General features: G+C 45.9%; 1 protein-coding gene across 2 annotated transcripts in view; it reads right to left on the bottom strand.

The window, feature by feature from the left end:
• The window catches only part of SORL1 (sortilin related receptor 1), a 1341481-nt gene that overhangs the window by 284008 nt on the left and 1033289 nt on the right, over nt 1–24184 (bottom strand). For both annotated transcript variants that reach the window (XM_069614318.1, XM_069614319.1), the window contains exon 40: nt 20138–20234. In XM_069614318.1, coding sequence (XP_069470419.1) covers nt 20138–20234 — 97 coding nt within the window. The remainder of the gene's footprint in view (nt 1–20137; nt 20235–24184) is intronic.

Here is a 24184-nt window from a genome sequence, read left to right as displayed (position 1 = left end):
TTAGAAAGAGGCAATAGTCCAGCCTAGGGAGGACCAGAGCTCTGGAGATGGTCAGCTTCTGGGGGAAAGTGAGAAAAGGAAGAATACCTCTGAGGAGGTGCAGCTGATAGTTTGACTTCTTAGAGATATATGATATGATATGGCATTTGTAACGCGTCTATACACAAGTGTTTCAAGGCGTGACGAGGCAGGGGGGAACAAGGGGAGACAGACAACGATCCTACTAGGCCAGGTGTCATTCAGATCGCCCAAGTGCAAGGCTAGAGGGGAAAGGAAAAGTGCAAGGTGGAGAGGGGAAAGTGCAGTACAGGGTTAATAGCAAACATAAAAAACAAGGGCCAGCTAGTGGCAAGTGCGAGGTAAGTGCAGACAAGTGCTAGGGAAGGGGGGCTGTAGGGATAGCGACACAGTCCCGTAGTGCAGGGTGTGCCAGGGAGGCAGTGCAGGGGAAGAGTGGCTGGGCCAAGGACCGAGAATGGCGAGTGGCCCAGTTGCAGATTCAGTGCAGTTTCAGTAACTTTAGCAGGGGAGAAGGGGAGAGAAAGCAGAGGCGAAGAGGAAGGTTTTGTGGTGGTTCTGGAACCGGAGATGGTTCTCAAGTTTCAGGGAGTCAGGAAGGCTGTTCCAGAGGGAGGCCCCTGCAGCGGAGAAAGATCTGCCACCAACTCGTTCTTTGGAAAAGCGGCTGACCCTGAGGGAGTTGGAGGCGGATGAGCAAAGAGCTCGAGAAGGAAGATATTTAGGAAGAGAGAGTTGAAGGTATGTTGGCCCAAGGCCCCTGTAACGCTCACCTGAATCCCTCGGAGGCGCAGGTCTGGGCTGGGGGTTCTCAGTCTTCTAGGGTCACGCGCAGGCCTCGAATGCCACCCTGGAAAGGCCCTTTCCTCACTGAGATCTTGATCTGAAGGGTGAGGTGTCTGCAATTATGAGAGCAAGGGGTTAATATGGATATATAAGCCTGAATGGGTAAGCTGTCTCCCCTTCCTGGTACTCCCAAGTAGTTCGTAGGCTAAATGTGCTCACCTTATGTAGGTGAAAGCGGAGCTCTCCATCCTGCGTCTGTGCAGGGGCGCCAAAGCCAGTTACTTCACTGGTTAATTGTCCAGCCTCTTGGTTGCAGAGGATGAAGATTTGGAGCTAAGCCGTTGTTAGCAGCACGAACGGCGGTTGCTTGAATATGGAGATCCGGAGAGCGATGGAATGGCGAAGGTATTGCAGGCAAGTAAGTAGAAAATGTCAATTCGAAGTTAAAAGCACTTCTTAATGTCTCTTTTCCTTTTTCAGGTCGCAGAAGCAGCTGGGTAGAAAAATGGATGTCGAGGAATGCACCGAGGAGTGAGAAAGATGAGCGCTGCCCAAAACACGTGCGTATAGATGGAGTTTTGTATTTCTTAATGATGTCCTTTTGTTTTGCAGATGCGAGTAGCAGCGTCGGCGGAGGTGAGAAGAATGCAGCGCAGGTAAGGAAACTTTCACGGAGGTTTACTAACCAATGTCTTTGCTTCCACAGGGTGCCGGAAAAAATGGAAAGCTGCAGCCCGTGGCTTGAGATGCACCGATGGACTGGGTAAGTGCTGCGCTGGTTTTTATCTCGTGCTAACCTGGTGTTCTTTTCCCTTTTCAGATGCTGCTGGAGACGAAGATGGTATTTCGGAAGGTAAGATTGCGGATTTCTCTTCCCCAGATGCAGAAGTTGAAGATTCTCTGGAGCTGACACGGTGAGCGTCCTGCTGCTATTGCAGAACAACGCGAAGCACGTTGCTCTGATCGGGCGTGGTTTAAATAGCTTACTGGAGTGCTTAGGTGTCTCCTTCCACAGCAGCCTCGCCCAGGTAAGAAGTCCCAGCTTCCAGAATAGTTCCAGTATCCAGTCCCAGGGAGTGGTGCTGGCCACACCCAGAAGGTAAAGTAGTTCCAGCCATGGATGGATGAGGATTTCATCCTGCAGGTGAGTGAGCAGCATGGTCTGCAGCAGGTAGGTCCACCCAAGCACCATTCCTTACATCATGAGCCCGGCACGTCCTGTGCCGGGACTGGGTCCCCTTATGAGCCTGGCGCCACTGGCGCCAGGACAAGGTCCATAAGGCCCCTATGGGAGCCGATGGGTGCCTGGAAATGAAGTTGTGACCCAGCTTCCGAGGCAGTTGGGCTAAACCTGACTCCTCGGAGGCTGCGGTCATGACAGCCCCAGAAGGCCTTGTGGACAATGCAGAGGGTTTTGAACATGATCCTCGCAGTCACTGGGAGCCAGTGAAGAGATTTCAGTCCTGGAGAGATACGGTCCCTGGGCTTGAGGCCAAGAACAAGTCTCGCAGTCCTGTTCTGGTTGAGTTGCAAAGGGCGGAGATTAGAGGCAGGCAGATTTAGATGGAGGCTGTTACAGTAGTCCAGCTTCGAGAGAACCAGGGCTCAAGAGACAGAGCTTCTGGGGGAAGGAGAGGAAAGGAAGGATACCTCTGAGGAGGTGTAGCAGGTAGTGTGACTTCTTAGAGACGTCGGATATGTGAGGAGAGAAGGAGAGTGTGGAGTCGAAGATGACCAAGGTTTTTTGCCTTGCAGGTAGAAGGCCAAGAGAGGCCGGCCAAAGAGCTGCAGGGAAGGAGGGAGTGGGTGTGCCGATGAGTAGAATCTTGGTCTTACTGGCATTAAGGCAGAGGTCATTGGCAGCACACCAGTCCTGGATAGCAGAAAGACAGTCAGAGATGAGGGAACGAGTAGAGGAGGCCGAGGGTAGCCTGAAAATGAGCTGGGTATCGTCCGCATAGCACTGAAAGTTGGGGCAGAGAGCGGCGATGCGGTGGGCGAGAAGTGCCAGATATTGGTTGAAAAGCCAGGGGGAGAGGTTAGATCCCTGGGGGACACCACAGGTAGAGAAAAAGATGTTAGAGAGGAAAGACCCCAGTTGGACCTGGAGATGTGAGGAGAGAAGGAGAGGGTGGAGTTGAAGATGACACCAAAGTTATTGTCAGGCTTCATAGTAAATAGGTGGTAATTAAATTATTATTATCATTACGTTCTTTGTTTATTTCATGGTTAGGTTTAAAAACTAATTATAGTCCTTTCACTGTTAAAATGGTTGGGCCTTAACTTCCATATTCAGAGTACTGCAGATACCCCAAGCCAAGATGGAGGGCAGAGGCAGGAGTTCTGATTGGTTGGCAGGTTGACAATGGTGTGACTCCCAACATTCTAAACTGCCTTTCATTAGTTTAGTTTCCTGAGCTGGTCATGTTTCTGTTTATCTCCTATGTTTTGGGCCTTGGAAAACTCTTAAGAAAATATCTTCAAGACTAAAAGAAAAAGAAACAACTCATTCAAGTTACATCTACTAATTAATTTTCCCTGTGAAAGAAAACGCTGTGAGGTCTTCTAAAGCAAAAAATAAGCTAAGTACTTTTTATGTAATTAATCTAATTGAACTGCCAAAGTTAGCCTTATCTTCTGTTATTTTCTCCTCTCAAGTGCAAGGATTAAAGCTTCGTTTTTTTTTTAAACGTTGACATTAGAAAACCAGGGGAGCTCTAGTGAAAAGTTGATTGGTGCGCGCCACAAGAAACTGTTTAATAAACACTGCACTTACCTTGTCAGAGTCTTCGTGTTCGGGTTCCTGTTTGAAATTGGCAGCTGCTGCGTCGCGTTTCCTTTTTATTAGCCTCACAGGAAGAGGGCCCAGAGTGGACAGCCAGAGAGAGAGGGGAAAGAAGGGAGCGTGTGTCCCAATGAGGAGGACCTCAGTCTTACTGGCATTAAGGCAGAGATCATTGGCGGCACACCATTCCTGATTTGGGACCAGACAGTCTGGTATGAGAGAAGAAGCAGAGGTGGCTGAGGTCGCGGATGACACTAAGTGTCATCCGCATCACATTGAAAATTGGAGTAGAAAGTAACAATGCGGGAAGGAAGGCAGGAAGGAAGGCAGGGAGAGAGAGAGAGCGAGATCAGTAATACCAGGGTTGTCCCAGAGAATTGAGCAGGATGGCATGGTTGAACATGTCAAAAGCAGAGGATAGATCAAGGAGACTGAGGACAGAAGGGAGAGTAGAGTCAAGATTGGAGAGCAAGGCTGTACTTCGTTGTTGGTGGTAGTGGATTTGTTGACCAAAGCAGGACATTTCATCCCCATGAAGGGAGAAATCACAGCAAAGAATTTAACAAAGAACTTCTTACAAGAAGTGGTACGATTGCATGGTTTACCTACATAGATTGTGTCTGATCATGGACCACGGTTTATCTCAAAGTTTTGGCAGACTTTCTTCAAGGAGTTAGGAATAGAGGTGCAGCTTTCTTCAGGTTATTATCCCCAGACAAATGGGCAGGTGGAACGGGTGAACCAAGAATTAGAGAACTATGTAAGTTGTTTTCTACAGGAAGAAAGAGGTTGGGTAGATTTATTGTGGTTGGCGAAGTTTAGTGTCATGCATGTCGGGCTTCGCAGCAACCTTCTGGTCATCACTGAACCCGAGATCCCCTTCCTCCTCACCTGTGTCTTCTGAAGATGTCACACATGGTTTCCCATTCCGTCTTCGACTTCAATGTTTTTTGTGTCAAGAGGTAGGGCCGGCCTCGGATAGAAGCCTCTCTGCCGCGGTTTCCAAATTGGCAGGCTGAGGAGCCCTTCCCGAGAGAGCCAGCGAGAGGAAAAGCATGGGGCAGAAAAAAATCTTTCAAATAGACAGATTGGTGCAGCTGGAAGGTAGTAAAATGATGTTGTAGTGTCCACTATGAGGTACCAATGTGGGAAGCCAGAGGATTGGTAAGTAGGCATAAAAGAAATGTCCAGGTCTGCGTGTCACCAAAAGAAAGGTGAACCTTAAGGATACTGGAGATATCGGAGTCCGGGAAAGTAATGAAATGTGTTAACTCACCGCTGGAGGACAGGAAGGATCAGGCGGTCAGGAGATAGCACATGACCGGCAACGAAAAGGAAAAGGCAGATGCAACGAAAATCAGCAAAGGGGCGAGGCAGCAGGAAAGCGACAGAACACGAGGACAAGAAAGCGGATGGTAGAAAAAAAGGTAAGAATGGGAAGGATCCCAGCGGATAGGAAAGACGGGGAAAACAGTAATAGGCAAAGCAGGATGAAACCCGGAAGTGGAGAGGAGGGAACCATGACCAGAGCCAAACGAAAACCCTGAGCCACGAGTCACAGGAAAACAAAAAGGCACAGAAGGCGGTGGGTAGAAGAGAGCCCAAAGAGTAGATAAGAGGTAGCAAGTAATTCAGAACCGAGGATAAATTCAGTAGAAAGCACAAGCAAAAGTACAGCATGTAAACTCAGAAACAAAGCAAAGGGTTGCAACGCACCATGGAAAACGCGGGGCGTGGCTATAAAAGGAAAACGAAACACCGGAGGGAGAAAAGACTAGACACTCAACCCGGAAACGTGCTGGAAGAAGCGGCACATTCTAATGGCACCGCAGCCTCCATGCGTTCCACAAGCACCACAGAGGAAGCGTGACATTTAGGTACACCAACTCGGTTAAGGATTCTTGTAATTTCCATCCTTTCTTCAGTGATTACAGTTATCATCCCCAGTATTTAAAAGAAGTAGTGCCATTAGAGTGTTCTATCCCTGAAGTGGAGGATAGATTAAATTGCATAAGAGATGGTTTGGAAGTAGTAACTATTGCTCTTCAAAGGAATAATCTAAGGTATAAGGCTTTCGTTGATCGAAAGCGTCAAGGTGATCCTCAGTATCAAGTTGGGCAGAAGGTTTGGTTATCTACAAGAAACGTACGTTTGAAGGGAAGAACAAAATTTAGCCTGAGATTTATTGGTCCATTTGAGATCGAGAAAATCATGAACTCATTTGCAGTCAGGCTAATGTTACCTTCAAATGATAAGAGTCACCCGACTTTCAGTGTAAGTCTGATTAAACCTTGTGTAGAGGGAACTCCGGGTAGACCACCACCAGCTATTGTTACAGAAAGCAATGGGGAGGAATTTGAAGTTAGACATTCCAGACCCAAGAATAGTTAGAGGAAAACTTCAGTACCTAGATGATAGGAAAGGATATGTCCCAGAGGAAAGATCCTGGGAAGACATGGTAGATGTACATGCATCCCGCTTGGTTGGAAGATTTCAAAGAAATTATCCTATTAAGCCTAGCCCTGGGACAGGGCTTTGGGGAGGGGCTACTGTCAAGTCTGTCAGGGTAAGAAGGAAGCCTGGGATGAACTCTGTCGAGTCCAGTAGGTGGCCAGTGGAAATTCATAGAGTGGGAGGATATTTTACTTCTAGGAAAGGTGTCAGGTGTTAGGTGTTAGTTTGATTCTTATTCCCTTCTTTCACCATTATAAGTGTGAAGGGTTTCCAAAGTCAAGATGGTGGAGGGGAGGACTGATTTGATTGGTTGGGAGAACAATAACCTGGAGTATCTAGCTTTAACTCAGTGTTCTATAACTGCCTTTCATCCATAGAAGTTTCTCGACAGGTTGTATTATAATTAAGCTCCTTAACTTAGGCCCAATCCAGAGCTCAGAGTTTCAATTAAATAAGTAAGAAGTGTACAGCAGAAGATGTCCATAATATAAGAAGGAGGCTACAGGGAGTAGCAGAGCTGCTTGAAGGTTTCCTTGATTACAGAAGACCACAGGTGGGAGCAAAGCAGTTAAAGGTTAGTGGTGAATTGGCAATGAAAGACTGTAATGTGAACAGTTAACGCAGCAGCATTCATGGAAACTGCACAGTAGTTCTTCAGTTAATGGCGTAGCAGCTGAACAGTTTACTTCAGAAAGGCGTTTTGAACGTAAAGATTGTACATTTAACAGAGTAACATTGTATGCCAGATTCACAGCGTGATCTTTTGTGAAGCGCTGCAGCTGGGAAGTTCAGAGCAATTGCTCTAACCGTGCAGGTGTGAATAAATCATTCAGGGGTCATCAGCAGTTCTTTTGGATCTGAGCGATTGATGTAGCAGGTGCCCATCGGCTCTGTGCATGAGGGAAAGCTATGCGCTGATAGAGGGACAGCAGCAAGCGAGTGTCAGTTTATGCACATGTACAAAGTTACTGCTCAGCAGCTGTCAGTAATTTACCTAAAGCAGAGTGATCAAGGGGAAGCAGATGCATACCGACTCATGCGCGTGCGAAGCTTCTAGTCGGCATTAGCTTGCGGTTCATCTACAGAGTCGTTTCGATTCACGGCCGTGGCATTCTTGAATCCTCGTAGACAAAGAAAGACTACACACTAGTTTGGGAGTTCTCGTAAGAGAAACCAAAACAAATGCGCAACAGAGGGAATCTGCTATAGAATTCGCATTAGAGCTTCAGTCAACTGCAAGCTTTCAGAAAGCTTGGTGAGAGCCAAGTTTTGTAAATGTAAGCATTAAAGCAGCAAAATACAAGCAGAAGAAACAGCTGAACTCTTGTACCAAGGTGAAGATACAAGTTAGTAGCTAGTTATTGACAGTTAGTGATAGTTAGTTAGGGTTCACCAAAGGAGAACATTCTTATCAAAAAGAATGTATGAAAATATTTCTAAAGACAAAGACCACCTAATTCTTACTGCACCTCTTAGCTGATAAGAGGTAAACAGGTAACAACTATAGGTCTATTTAGTCTAAAGAGATTGTTAAATGCAAATTTGAATATTTAGTAATCAGGTGTATTTCTTTCATGACAGATACCAGAACCAGGTATGGAACCAGATGTGTCTGTAGTTGATTATCCACTACCCCTTTCCCTTCCCTGGGGTTCTCAACTCAGCTGTAGATTAGAGGTTCAGCAGTGAAAGTCTGGAGAGGGTATGTGGGATCAGCATCAGCTCCTGCGGACTGAAGCAAGCCTGTCATGACAGGTATTAACAGTAAGACAGACACACGTGACCACAGTTCAAGAGTGTTTATTGAACTTTAACAAGGGTGTGATAAACGCCTATCTGATCTGAAATCTACAGATGGGAGCAAGCTACGACCATCAAAAAATAATAATGCAGTCCTAGTGGAGTCTCATCAAAATAAAAAGGGCCTAAACTAAAACAACCTATTGCCAATCCTTATTGCTAAATACGAATAGTGTGGGGTATTGTTCATGAAAAAGAAATAAGTGTTCACAAAATTATATGTTAGGATGTTCAGCCCATTGGCTTCCCTTCCCCAAGTTTCCAGCACGATCACACATTTCCATTACCAGCATCAGAGCACTCTGTGCCCAAGTCTCTTTACTTATCAAAGTCTCTTGACTCAGAGGTTCTGATGTACCAAAACAAAAACACAAAGTTCCTTTGCTTTTATAAAGTACTCAATTCAGGCAATTCATCCTGGATCCCCTCTTCCAGGCTCAGATCCCCCTTTTCACAATGTTCAGAGAATATTCTCTCTCGGGTGACTCATGGTTCACCCCGAATCCTCTTCAGCCAGGCTCAGACCAATTTCAGTTCACATTAAACTATAGAAGACTTTCGAATGTGCACAGGGTTTAGCTTGACCCGTTGCAGGACCACTTTGATCTCAAAATTCCATAACAGATACCTTCGAATGAGCACCCACGTGACGCCGGAACACAGTCGACAGTATCTTTGTTGGCCTCCAAAGTTCAGTCACTCCCCTGGTTTTCAATTATAATCGCGTCGCTCGTCAGATACGTTTTACACACTGTTCTCTTTAGATTTATTAATACATTGTTGCCGCTTGCAACCTTGATTTTAACACAGGCTGGTCTGGTATCAGTCTCTCCGACCCCCCGGATGTGCTGTCTTTACTGGCGCTGCTTTATTGTAGGAGCCGAGGACAGTACCACACCGGCAACTGCTCCTCCCCACCTTGATCGATGCTGGAGAGCCCCGGGTACCTCCAACACACAATGCAGTTTTCTTCAGGTTTAGTCCCAGGTATTAGGTTTCTTATTTTCCAAGGTTCATGAAAGTAACAGTCTGAAAAAGTCAAGGACACTTCCCTCCTCGCAACTCTTTCTGATCTTACCATCTTTCTCCTCGTATTAAACTGCCATCTTGGAACTGCTGTTTCCTTGTGTGCTTTGCCTTCCTCAGAGTGTGGTTTCGTGCTCCGCTTTTTATCCGTGTGGGGAAGTGTGATGAAGTCAGGTGTGTGTAATGATCAGTAATTGCCAGACCATTGTATTGGGACATGTCAGGTATACAGCTCTGGTATTAGTCATTTTAGCTCATGGTGACCTGTCTGTGAGAAAGTGTTCGGGGCGGGGGAGGTTGAGTTTCGAAGGATGCCACCTGGTAGGATGGGCAAAAGGTGTTACAGGGAAGGGGCTACTGTGTCTTATCATCCGGTGTTCCACTCCCATTCCCCAAATACCCCTCATCTAGGGGTTTCTCCCGACACCAGGAAATGGATCCAAAAGCAATGGCCACAGTGTCTGGCGGTTGAGACAGGTTTCTCACAGACCAGACATGAATACCCAAGAAACTTCCTTCGATGTCGAAGGTTTCATCTACGCCGATGGTATTTGAACCATGGCGTGAGGGGTCAGTAGTAGTGAGCCCTGCGGATGCCTCCGAAGTCTGCTATGGGGAGGGGTGTTAACTGCGTCTTCTGCAGCATGCTCCTTAAACATTTCCAACACTGAGGTTTTAAATTCTTCCCACTCTTGGCGGGTAGAAGGGCCCGCCAATGTCTTACCTTATTTGTTCGATTAATCTGAGCTACAACAAGGACGATGATGCCTCTTCGGAATGAGGAAGAATGGCTCCTTGAATGGGACTGCTTCTTTTTCCATCAATGTTCTTTTTCAGGGGTATACCCCTCAGTTTCAGCATCCGAGGACCGAACTATTGACCTTGCTGGGGATTTAGTCTGCGGTCGACCGATCGGGAGTTTAGCCGCCCGATCGAGTAGAGATTTCGGCTATATTTGGGTGCATTAAGAGCACTCTTTGGTGCCGAGGCACCAGAAACACAACTTTTGTGGATTGTTGATGGACAACTTAGTGCCACAGTCAGTACCCTGCTTGAAGCCTGAAACGCTCAACTAGAGCGTGGTAATAAAATGGTTAAGTCCATTAATGCTAAGAAAGAGGAAGCGAAAAATAGACCAACTGTCCATAATTTTAAAAAGCATGGCCCAGGGGGTTACTAAGAGACATACTCACATTAATAGAATAGACTACATGGGAAGCCTGCAACAAATACACCCCCTGCGAATCTTAGATTCCAAAGACTGAGTATATTGAGCTGATTATTAACTAACTCTCAGATAAGTAGAGTGCATTGTGGTACAAAAGTGAAGTGACTGATGATTCAAGGCCAATGTAGCAGGTTTCTTGAATTGGGGTACCACCTGGACCCAATTATAGTACCTTGTAGTTCTGACAGCTGCTTTGGACATTTTTCTGGACTTGGTGAAAACAGCTGGTGTGTTATTGGCAGAGAACAGTAGTTTTGGCACCATGCAAGAGAATGTTATGGACATTCTAAAATGGCTAATAGGTTCCACTGCATCGAAAAATGAAGAATTGAAAATGGTCAATTTGTACATGGGGTACCTGGGGTTTTTCACATTTGCTAAGTGAGGAAGGATCATTAAAATACAGAAGCCCTTAGTATACATGGGTACCACATTTTTCAAATACTGGCCAAAAAGGTTTCTAAGGGACACCCCTCCGGGGGCCTGAAAGGTGCTAAATGTAGTATAAAGGCAACAAGACTAAATAATAGCACAGAATGTCTATATGTTAATGCACTGAAAGTCAGCTTTCCAATTAGTAATATGAACTGGATTATAATAAATCTGTATAACCCCCTGGGGAAAAAAGCATAGCTTTGATATAATGGGAAATATATCAGACTTACTTGGTAATGCCATTGCCGCTGGGCCCATTGACCACATTGTTGTTTTATTTTTATTTATAAGTTGTTTTAATCAAGTAAACTTGATTTTTCAACAAATACAATTACAAAATCTTTTAAAATTCACTTTGACAGTTAAAACATTTTTGAAAAGGGAGATAAAAGGAACAAGTTAATTACCTGTAACTGTTGTTCTCCAGCATGGGTCTGGCATGGATTCACATGCTCATGAATATTCCCCGTCGTCAGGCTGGGAATCCTAGGTAAAGAAAAAAACCAGTATCAGTTTCGTTTCTGATCTGTCTTTCGTAGTAATAACCAATCACTGGTCTCTGCGTCATACTGACCACAGCCAATGACTGCCCTCTACCTAAGCACCGCCTCTGGCAGCCATCTTCAGATTTGGAAGCACGTGAAGTGGCAGTATGACCAAGTGAAGAGCCGCAGAGGGGTAGGCGGGAGGGTTCGCATGTGAATCCATGCCAGACCCATGCTGGAGAACAACAGTTACAGGTAAGTAACTTGTTCCTTCTCCAGCATGGGGTCTGGCATGGATTCACATGCTCATGAATAAAGAATACATAGCAGTACACACATGCACAACCACGGGAGGTGGCAAAGGCTCAACATTAAGCATTACATCAAACTCAACATTAAGCATCTTACCTCCTCACCAGGCTCACCTCAGGCGAACAGGTTGCGCAGCACTGCTTGGCCGACCCTGGACTCCTCCCTGGAATCCCGATCGACGCAGTAGAATTTCGTGAAGGTGTGCGTCGACCTCCACGTAGCAGCCCTGCATATGTCCAGCAGGGGCACACCAGAAAGGAACGCCGTGGTAGCTGCGATCGCTCTGGTGGAATGGGCTCTCGGACGGCCAGGCAGCGGTCGGTTTGCCAACCGATGACAGTACATGATACAGCCGGAGAGCCATCTGGAAATGGAAGCCTTCGAGAGAGCCTTCCCCTCATTGACAGGTCCAAAGTTCACAAAGAGTTGTGACGTCTTCCGAAAACACTTCGTGCGGTCCACGTAGAACTTCAGCGCTCTAGCCACATCCAGCGAGTGCAAAGTCCTCTCAGCCGGCGACGAAGGCGACAGGAAGAACACAGGCAACACCAAGGGTTCGTTGAGATGGAAGTCCGACGGTACCTTGGGCATGAAGGAGGGGTGCGTCCTGAGCACTACCCTCGTGTCGTGAAAAGTCAAGTACGGGGCCTTGCAGGAAAGGGCCTGGATCTCTCCCACCCGTCGTGCGGAGGTGATGGCCACAAGAAACGCTGTTTTCCACGACAGAAACTTCAACGGGGCCGAGTGCAGAGGCTCGAACGGAGGTCCCATGAGCTTGGTCAGCACCACGTTGAGCTCCCACGCCGGGGCCGGAGCCTTCACCGGCGGGAACGATCTGAACAGTCCCTTCATGAACTCTTTCACCAGACGATGAGACCACAGGGACGTCCGCCCCGTGGTTCTGGTGTATCGGGAGATCGCAGCAAGATGAATCTTGATGGACGCGTGTGCCAGTCCAGCTTTGGCCAGCGTCAGCAGGTACGCCAGTACCTGGGGAGCCGTAATCCGTAGAGGGTTAATCTTCTGTGCGTGGCACCAGACAGAGAACCTCTTCCATTTGTGTCCGTAGCATTTAAGAGTCGAGGACGCCCTGGCCTTTGCAAGAACCTCTCTGCAGTCGGCCGGTATGTCGTATCCTCCAAACTCTAGCGCTGCAGGAGCCAGGCCTGCAAGTTCAGCGATTTCGGATCGTGGTGGAGGATGGCGCCTCCTTCCCTGGAGAGTAGATCCTCGTCCACCGGCAGCTTGATTGGCGGGGACGTTGACAAGTCCAGAAGGTCCGGGAACCATATCTGCCTTGGCCACGCAGGTGCGACGAGGATCATCCTGCACCGTGACCTCTTGAGCTGGTTGACGAGCCGGATTAGCAGTGGCAAAGGAGGGAACGCGTAGAGGAACAGGCCCTCCCAGGGGAACGAGAAGGCATCGCCCATGCTCCTCGCCTGGGGAAACCTGCTGGCGAATCTCCGGCACTTGGAGTTCGTCGCCGTCGCGAACAGGTCGATCTGGGGTGTGCCCCACCGTCGGAAGAGGCGATCCACTAGATCCTGCCGTAGTTCCCACTCGTGGCACGAGCGCAGCTCCCTGCTGAGTGAGTCGGCGATGGTGTTTTTTATCCCTGCCAGATGAAACGGCACCAGAAACATCCTTTGGGCGACGGCCCAATGCCACAGGTCCTGCGCTTCCTTGGACAGTGCTGGGGACCTGGTTCCGCCCTGTTTCCTGATGTAAAACATGGTGGTGGTGTTGTCGGTGAAGATCCTCACCACCTTGCCCTTGAGGGACGGAAGGAAGGACCTGAGGGCCAAGAACACTGCACGGAGCTCCAGGACGTTGATATGGAGGGACTTCTCCGTCGGGAGCCAGAGGCCTCTCGCGTGCAGATTTTCGGTGTGCGCTCCCCACCCTTCCAGGGAGGCATCCGTGGTCACTGTCTCCTGGTGGTCTGGGGTCCGGAAGTCCATGCCCGCCGTCAGATGTGCGCGGGTGCCCCACCACCGGACCGCTCGGCGGAAACTCTCGTCGAGTGTGATCCTCTCCTCGAAGCCGCCCGTCGTTTGGATCCAGCGCGCGTCCAGGAACTCCTGCAACGGGCGCATCCGGAGCCTGCACATGGGAATGAGGTAGATGCAAGAAGACATCATTCCGAGGAGGGACTTGATGGACCTCACCTTGGCCGCGTCGGAAGCCAACATCCGCTGTACCTTGCCCAGGATGGACCTGGTCCTTTCCTCCGACGGGGAGGCCAGAAGGGACACTGTGTCGAGCTTCGCTCCCAGAAACAGTGCGTTTTGCGCGGGTACCAGGTGGGACTTGGCGTAGTTCACGGAGAATCCCAGGTCCGTGAGAAGTTGGACGGTCCTTGCCGTGTGCTCCACGGCAAGCTCCCTCGTCTTGGCTCGGATGAGCCAGTCGTCCAGGTAGGGGTAGACGTGGGTCCCCTCGCGGCGCAGCTGCGCCGCCACCGGTGCAAGGCACTTGGTAAATACCCTGGGTGCCGACCGTAGTCCGAAGGGGAGGGCTTTGAACTGGTAGTGACGCCCTTGGACCACAAATCTGAGGAATTTTCGGTGCCCTTTAGGATGGGAATATGGAAGTAGGCATCCTCCAAATCCAACGACGACAGGAAGTCTCCTTCCTCCAGCTGACCCAGGACGTGCTGGAGGGTGACCATCCGGAACTTCTGTGCCTTGATGAACTTGTTCAGACGTCGCAGGTCTAGGATGGGGCGCCATCCTCCCGTCTTCTTCTTCACGAGGAAGTATCTCGAGTAAACTCCGGAGCCCCGAAGCCTCTTTGGGACGAGTTCGATGGCGCCCTTCCTGAGCAACGCCTTTACCTCCAGGAGAAGCTGAGGGACGTGAAGCTCTCTCCTGGCCACGGGGGGGACGCGCGGGCCCCTTCTTTGAAACTCGAGCGCGTGGCCCTGGGCCAAGGCGTCCAGCACCCAACGGTCGGTGGAGATGGACTCCCACACGCTGACGAAGCTCGCCAGCCGGCCTCCCACCGGGGTGCTTCGGTGGGGGCCCGACCCCACGGCCGGTTCAATCCTGTTTCGACGAGGCTTTGCCGCCTTGACCTCCTTGGCGACGACGGCGGGGTCCTCCAGACTTGCCTCGTCCTCTGTAGGCCTCTTGAGACGACGAGCGGGCCGCTTGACGGTAGGTAGAGAAACCGCCGCCGGAACCTTTGGAGGCGCCCTTGCCTCCGCTGCTCCGAAAGGGCGTCCGTCGTTGCTGTAGAACCCCAAGGGCCCGGGCCGTCTCAGTGTCCGCTTTAATGGCCTGAAGGGAATCGTCCACTGTTTTCCCAAACAGGTTGTTCCCATCGAACGGCATGTCCAGGACTCTGGTCTGTACGTCTTGACGGAAATCCGTAGCCTTGAGCCATCCACGCCGCCTAAGGCACACGCCGTTGCCCAACTGGCGAAACCCAGTGTCGGCGATGTCCGTCGCAATAGTGATGGCGTGGTCCGACGCCACCTCACCTTCCTGTAGGATCTCCAGGGCATCCGCCCTCTTGTCGTCCGGTAGGAAGTCCAGCAGGGGAGCCAGTTTGTACCATAGCTCCCTGTCGTAGCGGGCCACAATAGCCAAGGCGTTGGCCGCTTTAATTGTCGTCGCTGCAGACGAGATGACCCTGCGTCCCATAGCGTCCAATTTCTTTCCCTCGCCGTCCGGTGGGGAAGTCGAAGTGGAGGCCGCACCCCCCCCCCGCTTTCTTCCTGGCCGCCGCGGAGACGACGGAGACCGGGGTAGGCTGCGCCCGGAGGCACACGGGGGCCGCGTCCAGGACCCGGTACTTCTTTTCGTACCGGTCTCTTCTAGCTGGCGTCGTGGAAGGGTTCTTGAGGAGGGCGAGGCCCTCATCCCAAATGTGCGGTAAAAATCTGAAGATGGCTGCCAGAGGCGGTGCTTAGGTAGAGGGCAGTCATTGGCTGTGGTCAGTATGACGCAGAGACCAGTGATTGGTTATTACTACGAAAGACAGATCAGAAACGAAACTGATACTGGTTTTTTTCTTTACCGAGGATTCCCAGCCTGACGACGGGGACTATTCATGAGCATGTGAATCCATGCCAGACCCCATGCTGGAGAAAGAAAGAATACAAAATATTTAACAATTCAGTTTAAAGCAGAGCAATTTTACAGAATAATAAATGCAAGGAGCCACCTATCCTTATTCATAAAAGTAAAATACAACTACAGATACACTTGATCATAATTTGCTTTGATTCGATTTCTTGTCTTTCAATTTCAAGCTATACAAAAAATTCAGAATAGCATATCTTAACGATTGCCTGTTAGAATGAAACAACAATTCCCACAATCTGTCACTAGTGGTTATGACATAATCCATTAATAGGGGTTTGAAATGCACGATTCTTTGCACGAGTAGCAACGGGCAGTCTGAACACAGATGTTTGTGTTTCTACAGAGGATTTACAAAATCGACAGGAAAGTGCGTCCTTGGCTATTAATTTGTGTTTATATAGAAGTTCATGGGTTGGCCAAAGGTTCAATTGATAGCGCAGGAAATCATCACGCAGTCGTGAACTGGGGAACATTATCAAATAGCTTTCAGTTGTGCCATAACGTTTCATCTTAAAGGGAGTGTTTATGAATGTCTGATATTACGTACACGCAATTCGCGTTTGTATCCAATCATACTCCCATGATCGTTTTTTGGCTCTATTCGTTTTCTCTAGTAATAATGATGTTGAAATCCCTGTTTCACCAATGAGTTCCTGCGCTTTAAGTCTCCAGTTTAGAGGAAACACCTCCATTGAGTGTAGAAGATATTTTGCAATAATATTAATCAAACCGACTTCTCAATGACACATTTTCTATAATGCGAGCACATTTTCCATTTACAAATAGCATACAGTGACACTAAACCCAATTCATGTCTCACAATATTCATGGGCTGAGACGGTGGTAAGTTCAAAACTCGTTTCCAGTAGCATCCTTCAATGACAGTCCAGTACGTGTATGATCTTTTCAGAGAGGCCTCTGTTCCGTAAATTATTACTGGGACAAACTTTTTTCTTGTAATAAATTATTATCGGGACCAAAGAGAATTACAATACTGGGCCTTAATTGGACAGGCCTGCGACACCGCTGTTGTTACCTTTTGTTTTACACAATGATCATCAGCATTGAGATTCGAATTATGTGTAACAAAGGTGCCTAGGTATATGTAAGATGACGCGGTTTCCAAGGTTGTACGTTGTAGGGGCCATTGATGGCCAGCACAACGCTGCTTTCTAGTACCAAATTGGATTACCTTGGTTTTCGCTAGGTTAATAGTTATGCAATTGACCACATTGTAATTGGAGGAGACCAACGCAAGATACAGATGTCAGGATGAATGTCTGGGGACTACTTATGTAATTAGTAGTACCTGTAACATGGATCAGAAGGTAGATCATGAGAAAGGCAAGCAGTGGTGTGATTTTTGGCTGGAATGGGGCTGTGCAGTTGAGAGGTGAATGCTTGGGTAAAAAAAACTAGGAAAAGTGGTTTGAAGACAGCTACACTGGATTACTTTTTTGCAAGCGTCTCATCCATCGTTAACATCAGAGAACTTAAGAGTCACTGATACAGATTTTAGTGACCATGCTGCGTTGACACTAAGGCTAGAGGATCCTGAGATCAGGGATGATTTAAGAATAGGTGACCTTGAGGTAAATCCTAGTGGGAATAAGATTTGATGGATGCAGAAGAACATAGATAAGGTCGGAAGGTACATTATGATTAGCAAAGAGCAATCCCTGATCCAATTGAAAGATTTACCAGCGGATGAAATTGAGTTATGGGTGTAAAACCTGCAAACTGACCGTACCTTGCAAAAGGGTTATGTACACAGGTCAGGCAGCAATAACAAACATCAATATGATGAAATAGGGAACACAACAAGAGAAACGAGGTCTGTGAAAAGGATCCACAGTGTAATGCTGTGTTGCCAGAGAAATTATAAAGAATGGCCATTAAAATTAAGTATCGTAGGTGGGTTCAATAGTGGCATAGAGCCAACAAAAATGCACAATGTCAATACTGACTATCGGCCACATTGGCTAAAGACACTAGAAAGATGTGGCAAATCTTACACAGCACAAAAACAGCTAAAGCAACACAGGTGACAAATACTACTGAAGCACAAGAATGGGTCAATTACATCGGTAGTACCTTTCATCCCCTTCACAGCGCTTTTCACAAGGGTCCAATTAAAAACTAAGGCATTGGTATTAATTTTGTTGCAGATACCATCTGTAAGCAGATTCAGAAACTTAAAGATTTAAGAGTGCCGGGATCAAATGGTCTCGCTAATGTGGCCTAAAAGAAGGACCCAGAATTTTGGTCAGAGTTACTGCTAATGCTAATCATCAAGGTTTATGCTTCAAAGGCTAAAATACCTGAATCCTGGAAAAAGTCCTTGCTAGTCCCTATCCTATCTTATCTCCAAGAAAGGTAATCGAAGTGACCTGGCGAATTACAGATTGCTTCCAATGCTGGATGTCACAGTAACAATCTTTGCATCATTGGTTCTTGGATAATTGACCGAATGGGTGAACTATAATAAAATATGAAATACATTTCAAATGAGCTTTCGGCGAGGTTCGGGGACAACTCGTTGCCCATGACTAATGGACCTCCTGATATGGAGTCTAAAATTAAGGGTAATTCATACCTATATGCAGCCATGGTGGATTTAAAGCCTCCTTTGATACCGTGGATAGGGAAAGGCTATTGTATTGACTCTGTTGCATGGACCAATTATTGAGTGCAGTGCAGGGATTTTATGAAAAAACCACGGTTCAGGTTAGATTGGATAGTAGGGACACTATCACTCGGCCCATACCCAAAGACAGGGAAGTAAAATAGGGCTGCGTGCTAGTGCACTTGCTATTCAACATATACATCTCAGACCTGCCGGCAGAATTAGCATTGGTGTATAGCTGCCTGCCTAAATTGCATAGCGAAAAGGTGCTGTGTATTTCATATGCAGATGAAGAGGTCCCTAATGGAAATACACAGGTATGCAAAGGAAAAGGCCTTGGAAATGAACTATAAAAAAATAAAGTGATGTTTTTTCTTGCATCAAGAGACAACCATGCCTAAGGTGATAATCTCAGGTAAATCAATTTAAAATGTGACCCATTTTAAATACTTTGGTATTGTGCTTAGCACCAAAGGTGACTATCAGGGGGTCCTTGAGGAGAAGAAAAGAAAAGCAGTATTATGAATAGCCATGCTAGCAAGATTTGTTAATGAATCTGCAGGATATACTATGATGGGAATTCTAATGCTATTATAAACAATCCTTTTGCTCAACTATATCATATGTCCTGGATGCATTGTGTATGAAAGAACTTAATTGGTTGAAGGTTTTGGAGGGAAAGTTTTGAAGGCGAATATTAGGATTGAACCCCAGTGTTCTGGTAGAATTGTTAAGCTTAGAATTAGGCTTCATAACTCTTCCCAACCAGGCAGGACATTAAAACAAATGTGTTTGTTATACATAAAATCTCAATCTGACCTACATGCCCATTGTTGAATCTGTTGGGAAAAGGACCTGATGCAAGGACAACTAATAAATGTGCACAGCTGGTGAATCGAACATTTCAGAACGTGAACTGGAAACTGCACTGGGACTTGGATTACCAAACGCATCAAAATAAATTTGCGTCCAAACTAGACAGATGAAACTGGGATATGAAATATACATATCTGATGAAATTAAAATGCTATTCAGAGGTTGTAAAATTAGCCCATAAATACAGGGTAACCCAGAGCTAACCGACATTATGCCCGTCACCTTCATTGTGGTGGTTCATCTTGTTAAGAATAAAGAAACTTCCAGTGTTATTCAATTTAGGCTTCGAACTTGGATTGGAGCTAGAAGAAAGAACGGGCTGAATATGTAAAGCTAAAGGGAGAGGGGAAACAGCCTGACATGTCTTAACTGAATGCTGTGAATTAGGACCTGTATATTGTTACTGTTATTTTGCATGTATATAGCGCCTTATATACCATTGGTACGAACATGATGGAAAGATTGCCACGATTATGATCAAATTAAGACTGACGCTTTCTATTGCTACTGTTGAAACACTGAAAATAAATCTATGCACATTGCACTTTATAATGTATTGAGTAAGGTAAATGAATGAACTAGAATAGTTATAGGTATGGAGAATGCAGTGCTGGGTGAAACCCTATGATGATAGTGTATTAATTGCTTTTACCTAGGAAGGGGAATGGACAAGAAAGTATGGATTTTAGTAATATGTGAAGATGCACACAATTGATGATTGTTAATTGTTAGGTTTGTGTTATAAATATGTGAAGCATATTTGTGGAATTGTAAATTTGTGAAAAGTTCTTAAGAACTAATATTAAATTAAAAAAAGAAAATAATCTTGCCTAAAAATAGTTTTTGCTCTTTTCATTTATTGCCTTGTTTTCAGGAACTTATTTCTACCGCTTCATTTTGAGTTTTCATTTTTTGTGGTCTTTATTCCTATTGTTTGTGTAAGAATGAGTAGGTTTAAGATCTGCCCAAGTGGAATTGGAAAGAAAAGGGTGCCGCAAATCTAAATACAACAGGACCCGTTCGCAGCATAGTACACAATATTCAAGATTTGATTTTATAGGGGTTTTGAACTTAAACCACAAGGCCCTTGAGGCTATATCTTCTGAATGTGGCCTTAGAAATAGGCAAGGATGATTGGGCAATGTGTGGCATTAGTATTTAAACCACTGCAGGCACTCAACACGAAGAGGGCATTTACAAGACAGGTGTTACCTTTTTGTGATGATTTCCCTCCATTTAGGTGCAGAGTTTTCTTTTCTTGTATGTGTGTATCAAATTCCCAGACAATATTCACAACATAACCATCCGCCTAGGAACAAAATAAAGATCATAAGAACATTTCAGAAATGTGAGGTCAGGCGCAAGTTGTTTCTTTCCTTATTTTCTTCTAATACATAAGCTGATGTTGACCAAAGATGGTATTCAATTGACAGTGAGCACAGAGTGAGAATGGCTGAAAGTGAGAATCTGCTGAGAGATGAACAATCTCCCCCAGACCCTGTATGCATTCTAGCTGAAAATGTCTAGCCAAATTTGATTGGTTTAAATGTTCACCAACTCTTTGCTTTCCTACGGTGTATCACTTTTTGCCCCATCTATAACTAACCCTGATACGCCCAACAATTTAGAAATTCAATGTGGCAACCGAAATAAATGTGCTTAATCTCAAGGGAGTTTTTAACCCTTTTCACTTTTATTTTCATATTACATAGATGTTGAAAATGGACATTCAAAACCTCTGCTGCATTCAGCATCCAACACTAGAGCTCTAAGCCATCAGTAGACATGGCAGAAAAAAATACCTGCAGAAATATCAAGTTGTGTAATCGAATGATGTAGAACAGAATAAAGATAGAGAGCAAACAATGGTGAATTTTAAGTCAACAAGCGAAAGGTTGAAAGGGGTACCAGAATGTAATAATCAAAGAGGAAAAGTGGTTGCAAATTGAACAACCTGGCACATTGAGGAGGAGGGTTAAAGGCTAGAGTTGCAGAAGGAAAATGTATTTGGATTGACCAACACAGACAACTTCAAACACAAGGTGGATTTTGAAGATGGCAGGAATGAAAATCACCAGTTATATATTGGTAAGGTAGATCACTAATGACCATTACCGATTCAAAAACTCTTGCGTCCTTTGGTTGAATTCACAATTTATGGGTCAAAACTGTTAAAGCAGTTTTTGTATCACTTTTTTAAAGGCTTCACAACCAACAACCTTAAAATGGGGCAAGTGCCCTCAACCAAAAAGGGAAACCAAACCTCTCTCGTGGTAGGCGACATGAATGACCAGTCTGGCTCAAAGGAAGGAAAGTAGGTTGACACAATTATACAATTAGTCCACACACTTAACCATAGATACAACATATTCCTAATACTATTGCCATGATTCTCATTACCTCTACCTCACAGAGCCTTTCCTTCCACCACTACGGCATTGTCCTAGATTCCCCCCGCCCCCAGCAGGGACTGTGGTATGAATAGAGGTAGAGAAAAGCATATATCTGTCACTGTGCATCAGAAGAGAGAGTAGGCAACAAACCCCTGCAATGGGCAGCCACCCCTACCCATCCACACGTGACAGTTTTACTAATGTCACATTTTATTGATGGTCCAATGCTGAAACGCTCTACTAACCCTCTTCATATAACAATATGCACCATATTCAATATGTTAATATACCGTACTTAAAATAGATGCCCGACACTTAAATATGTGTTTTGTGTTCCTGTCTTGATTCTGAGGAACACTCAAGGAATAATCTTACACTCCGCTTTATAGTGTAGTTTGTTTTATTATGAGAAATAAATAGTATAGAAGCATTGCTACTAATATTGTAACTTAACAACACCTTTAATATGCAAAACGTATCAGTGAATATGCAGCTGTCATTGCCTCTATGTCTTATTCAAGACCAATCCATCACAGAATCATAAAAGCCACTACAAAAGCAACTGACTACCTAATTAGTTCTCACTAGGCAACCTCGTGAAATGAACTGCCCTTCCAATACCTCACTCCTTTCCTAATGTGATATTAAAGATGGGTAAAACACACCCTCATACTCACTCCTGTCCTCAAAGGGTAGTGAGATGAGTTGGTTGCTGGATGTCAGGAACCTGGAGAATTGTTGTCAGCATAATCCAAAAATATCAAATCCAATTGGAAAAATCACCTATCAAATTCACCATGGTCTTTTAGCAAAATGCAGAAAAGGATTTAGTGTCAATTGGAATCGAGCATGGTGCAAACATCCAATTAGAAATGAAATGTGTCCACTAGCAGTGAGCCGATTGCCACAGATAGTAATTCTTCTCTATGCAGCAAAGTTAAAAAAGTAGTTCTTCTCAAAAAACAAAAAGCAAAGTCTTTCTGAGCTTAGACGCCCAGAAATGCAATTTCAGAGGCTTCAAAATCGAGGCAGAAAAAAGGAGGGACTGTCTCCCGCCCCTCTCCATTGGGTTGCAATGGAAAAGTGGTTCATTCTCCTGGATTCCAGTCTGCATCTGGGTGGTCCTACAGCCTCTGGTCCGACTTGTCCAGCTTTGTCAGGCACGCAAATAACTCTCGCCTCCTGCCTCTTCCAAAGCGTGCATTTTTATATTTTCGGAGCGTTGTTTTACTTAAGCAGTCTCCTCCCCTGTTTAACAAGATGCTGACTCCTCCCGTCAGTACCTACCTGCCGCATTATCAGCTTTCAGTACGACGCTGCCTCCCCCCTTCAGTAGTAAGTTGCTGCAATATCTCTAAAGCGAGCACAAACACAAACTGTTGATGTACCTTTAGGCTACATTCTCCTTCATATCTGGCCTTCATCAGAAGCATTGTAGTGTCTTACAATATTATTATGTGTTACAAAAACATTTAGAACCATCTACTAAAACAAATGGTACAGTTGGAACATTCATCAGACCACTGGAATGCAGTAGAAGAACAAGTTACTTACCAACTGTAACGTTCTTTCGATTGGATGTTCCTCCCAAGTATTCATCTTAGCTATATCCTTACCTTCAGCTGTGATGCTTCTGAATTTTTTTTTCTCTCTCCACTAGAGGGCGCTCCACTCGAGGCTGCAGGGTCGATTTCCCTGAGCGGCATTCATCGAGCGCCAACATCATCCGCTGTATAAATGCCTCGAACGCGCCTGTTGGCCTCAGTTCTGTTTTTTTGTATATTGGAGCCAATGGATGGTAGTTAATGGCGTGCCTCTTTTGACCCAAGCCTTAAAGGAATTTTGAGTGTAAACCACGTAAACCATACCGTGGGGTATGCTGGGAGGGTCGATGAGGGATACATGGGAGGAACATCCAATCGAAAGAACGTTACAGTTGGTAAGTAACTTGTTCTTCGAATGGATTGTGTCCTCCCACGCATTCCTCATCTTAGATCGACTCCTAAAGCAATTTTGTATTGGAGGTGGGAGTACAGAAATATTAGTCATGTACAGAATGAATTCAGCAAAAAGACCTCCTTGTGAAGAAGTAGAATCTACAGAATAGTGTTTTATAAAAGTGTGCATGGATGACCATGTGGCTGCTGCGCAAATATCTTGCACTGGGACACCCCTTTGAAGTGCGGTTGAAGTCGCCATGCCCGTGGTTGAATGAGCCCTCAGCCCATCTGGAGGATCTTACTCAGCCAATCTGTAACATTCAGTTATAGCCAAAATTATCCATCTAGATAATGTTTGCTTAGTCACTGCCAGTCCCAATTTACGGCCAGTGTAGCCCACAAAAAGTTGGTCACACTGACGTAATCTTGCCAATCTTGAAATATAGAAGCCGAGAGCCCTTCAGGGGTCTAATCTATGTAGCCTTTCCTCTTCCTTACTTGCCTGAGGAGGAGGGTAAAAAGCAGGCAGTGGTATTTTTTGTAATAGGTGAAAATCTCAGGCAATTTTTGGCAAAAAAGAGGGTTTAACCCTAAGGACAATCTTATCTTTATAAAAGATGGTGTGAGGAGGCCAGCTAGAAAGTGCCTGCAACTCACTTACCCTACGGGCTGATGTAAGTGCCACAAGAAGTATTGTTTTTAAAGTAAGGAGCCTTAACTGACAAGAAAGTAAAGGCTCAAATGGGATGCATGTGAGAAACTTTAATAATAAGTTTAAGTCCCACACATGTACTTGAAAAGGTATGGGAGGAAACACATTTAGACCTTTTAAGAATTGTGTTATCAAGGGTATCTTGAAGTAAGTTTCTTCCTCTGAGGAGCGCTTGAAAATGGATCGCGCTGCTAAATAACCCTTTATCGTGCCA

This window comes from Ambystoma mexicanum, chromosome 9, assembly GCF_040938575.1.
Source record: "Ambystoma mexicanum isolate Mex_15411 chromosome 9, UKY_AmexF1_1, whole genome shotgun sequence".
NCBI classification, from domain to species: Eukaryota; Metazoa; Chordata; class Amphibia; order Caudata; family Ambystomatidae; genus Ambystoma; species Ambystoma mexicanum.
The sequence above is the reverse complement of the archived record's forward strand: the minus strand, read 5'-3'. Positions and strand labels throughout refer to the sequence as shown.